The 3,531-nt window shown below is 34.8% G+C and overlaps 1 protein-coding gene across 1 annotated transcript in view; it reads right to left on the bottom strand.

Moving 5' to 3' along the window:
• The window catches only part of LOAG_17329 (CBR-LRP-1 protein), a gene marked incomplete at its 5' end in the record, with an annotated part of 33,261 nt that overhangs the window by 27,610 nt on the left and 2,120 nt on the right, over nt 1–3,531 (bottom strand). Inside the window, 8 exons of the mRNA XM_020449987.1 lie at nt 494–608; nt 1,071–1,259; nt 1,331–1,498; nt 1,830–2,037; nt 2,309–2,428; nt 2,690–2,836; nt 2,997–3,086; nt 3,247–3,385. Of these exons, the coding sequence (XP_020306402.1) occupies nt 494–608; nt 1,071–1,259; nt 1,331–1,498; nt 1,830–2,037; nt 2,309–2,428; nt 2,690–2,836; nt 2,997–3,086; nt 3,247–3,385 (1,176 nt within the window). The remainder of the gene's footprint in view (nt 1–493; nt 609–1,070; nt 1,260–1,330; nt 1,499–1,829; nt 2,038–2,308; nt 2,429–2,689; nt 2,837–2,996; nt 3,087–3,246; nt 3,386–3,531) is intronic.

The raw sequence follows: 3,531 nt of genomic DNA on the forward strand, positions 1-3,531 counted from the left end.
GAAGATTCAAGAATTCCAGACTTAGCACCTTATCCATATCAAGAAAAAGCGATGATTGGATAGAGCTGAAACTTTACGGGATATATTCCCAAGGAGAACGAGTAAATTGACAAAACACTGCAGTGTATAGGCTTAGTAAGACTAGATTGTCTTAGTTACGAAAACTTTAGATTGGAGGCGTTAGATACTATCATATGCGTAAAATATGGTATTGTTCAGTGTGAGATAAAAATACTACTATAAAAACAGTGTAGCGAGTGGCCAGTCGTCATGAATTGAACTGTGACCGGTTTAGAGATGATTTTAATGATTAAAGTGGATCGAAATATATATTAGCAGCTCTACATATATATGCAATATGTATGTACAGCTATATGTACATGCATATAATATATATGTACAGCTGCTAATACATATTATTCGCACTATCTTACATATATGTACAACTGCTGTATATATCAAGAAGTATTAGCCAAGAAGGATGAAAGCTAACATTGTTCATCCCCTGGATAACTATTCGCCGATCGTTTCCATTGTAATCGATGGATTCCACCCGATCAACTTTAGGATCAACCCAGTAAACTCGTTTGGCGGCAATATCAACTAAACTTCATAACCACATAATATCGCATAATATTATCAGTATTATATGATATTACTGTTTTGGATCAGACTATGAGGAAAAAGCATCATTTTCTTCAACAAAGAACAAAGAATCCAGTTCTACGCTTGCAAAACTAAGCTTTTGAATTAAATTAAAATAGCAATAAAACTGACCTACAACACCACTCACTTGGTGTGTGTGGGTGTCAACTAGAATGCGCCGTCGAGTTCCATCCATTGCTGCGCTTTCCAACTTGAACTGGTTTGAAAAAACATTTCACTGCAAAGTGAATAACAAAAATGATCAAGCTGGCGTAACTTTGAACAAATAACAAAATTCTTACAAAAAAGTATCACTTTGTTTAAAAAAGGATAAATCCGATTTCCACGGAAATTTCCAACAAGCAACATTCAAATTACTAAGATTGTTGAGGTTATCTGCAAGAAAGTGAGACATGAAAAAGTACCCTCTAATTGGATCAAGGGCGATATCTAACGGTAGCATCAAGCCGTCAGCAATCAGAACAGTTCTTCTCTCGCCATTAAAGGCTGAAATATCAATTCGCCTTGATCCAGACTCGATTATATATAAATGATTCGTAATCCAATCAACGGCCAAATTTCGCGGAAAAATTAAATTTTTCAAGTCAAGTTTCCTGAAATTAAATCCACTTCTTGCATGCTCACGAATAATATCTTTTGTAATTTAAAAGGCGGTAAAACAAACTTAATATTTCTTATATCTCCACTATCATCAATATCGGCACTGAATGCTGAATGTGACAATCGATCGGTCCAGAACATCTTCTTGTCTCCAAAATCGAATCCGATGCCATAAATGAATTCACCGGAAACCAGTTTTTTTGTCTCTTCACTTGGATCATATGGATTTATCCTGGCAAAAAGCTATCCATTAAAACAATAAACTATTAAATATTTATTAAAACACAAGACAAAATTAAGATGAAACAATTAAATTAAGATAAATTAGTTGATCATGATAAAAATTAAATCAAATCGGCTTATAATCAATTGAAGTCCTCTATTAAAAGGCACAAATATTATGAAAGTGAGGGAAATTAATTAGAATGTTTTGATGGGCAATAATGGAAGTCTCTTTCCAAAACTTCGTATGGCATACAGTCGTAAACCACTGATAGTTCTAACGGAACAATAACAAGCAAGAAACCAGCAGTAAATCTATATTTCTTGGATGGAATAAATACCTGTACAATCCCTCTCTCCTTGCGATATACAGTCGCATAGTATCCGAGTCTCGCGATAAACAGTATCCTCGCAGAGTGTGATTGTCACTGCCAGGACCGTGCATCATTTCCAGATGATAACATTCGCCAAGACACGAGCAGGTGAATCCAGGACGGTGATTCTGACAACCCTGGTCGCAGTAACCCCATTCAACACATTCATTGATATCTGATAAATAGAAAATTTTACATTTTACTACCATGATTAAGGTAACTTCTCAGTATGCACTTGATGAAGTAGGGAATAGAAAAGTGCAGCAAATTAATTTGAATTAAAAAAAATAAATTAGACAAAGCAAACCCAACAGACCCACCATGAGCACTGCTGTAAAGTTTCAGTTTTCCAAATTTTCGACTTTTTTTTTTCAGAATTTCATATAAAATGAGAGTTTCGTAGATTATGAAGTGATTTCCTAATAGTTTGCAAAAATTTTTTGTACCGGAACAAGTTCTGTGGAATCGTTCATCCAGTTTGTAGCCGACGGGACAAGTACAGACTCCGCCAGATGGTGATGAATGGCATCCGGCTTGACATCCCAACGATGGACAAAGATTGGATGCTGAAATTTCAGCTTCTCATTCTAGTTTTCAAGCGCAAAATGGATAAAACATGAATTAATTGCTATTTACTTTGTTTATATTCGCTATCTTCTCACTATCAAGCGCTCTTTGCAATAGCATAAAAATTTAACATTAACACTCTTCGCATTCCATGATGAAACTAGAGATATCTACATCACGGCGAACGATTTTTGCTGTTTCACTCTTTTGCTCATAAATTCAATTTCTCATAGTTAAAGGAAGTTGCTGGAAACACTAACAGCAATTCTTTTCATCGGCACCATCTGAACAATCGTTTTTTCCATCACATAATTTAGTTTTATGTATGCAGTGACCCGAACCAGGGCAGTTCCACTGCTGTGGTGGACAAAGATACTGTCCACATCCTTCTTCATCAGAATTATCACCTGCAAATTAAAATCTCATCACATGCCTTCATATTTTTATATTGCTTCTACAATTCTCACCTTACATTATCTGTCAGTTGGGAACTCCAAAGAAGCGATTACATGTAGAACTATAAACCAATTAAAAGCATTTTGTTTAGAAAGAAAAAGCAAATCAAACCACAGTCATCGTAATAGTCGCAACGGAACTTCCGCGGCTGGCATCTTTTGTTTTTGCATTGAAATTCACCACCACTGCATTGTTTGAATTCTAAAAATCTTACATCAATATGCTTATATAGCGGTTGAGACGCTACATGTAATACGTAGGTTAAGGAGAAAATATTTTTTTTGGTAGGAAGAAATATTTCTTCATTGATGATACTAGAATGAGGTGTCATGTATCATAAAAAAGAGAAAAATTAATTCACCACATGTTGGTGGTTCATCTGAACCATCAGAGCAATCACTTGAGCCATCACAAACCCATGACTTTTGAATACATTGTGATTGATCTGCACAACGAAACTGATATTGGAAGCATGCTGTATGGTTGTGCGGGCAGGAATCCTACAATTCCAATTAAAATATTTCAATAAAAAACATCAAGGTACAAAGAGCACAATCTTCTTTCTCTAATGATTACTAGAATCATTGAACTTTTAGGCAATTCAATGATATATATATATATATATATATATATATATATATATATA

The sequence above is a fragment of the Loa loa genome, assembly GCF_000183805.2.
Source record: "Loa loa unplaced genomic scaffold supercont3.62, whole genome shotgun sequence".
Taxonomy (NCBI): Eukaryota; Metazoa; Nematoda; class Chromadorea; order Rhabditida; family Onchocercidae; genus Loa; species Loa loa.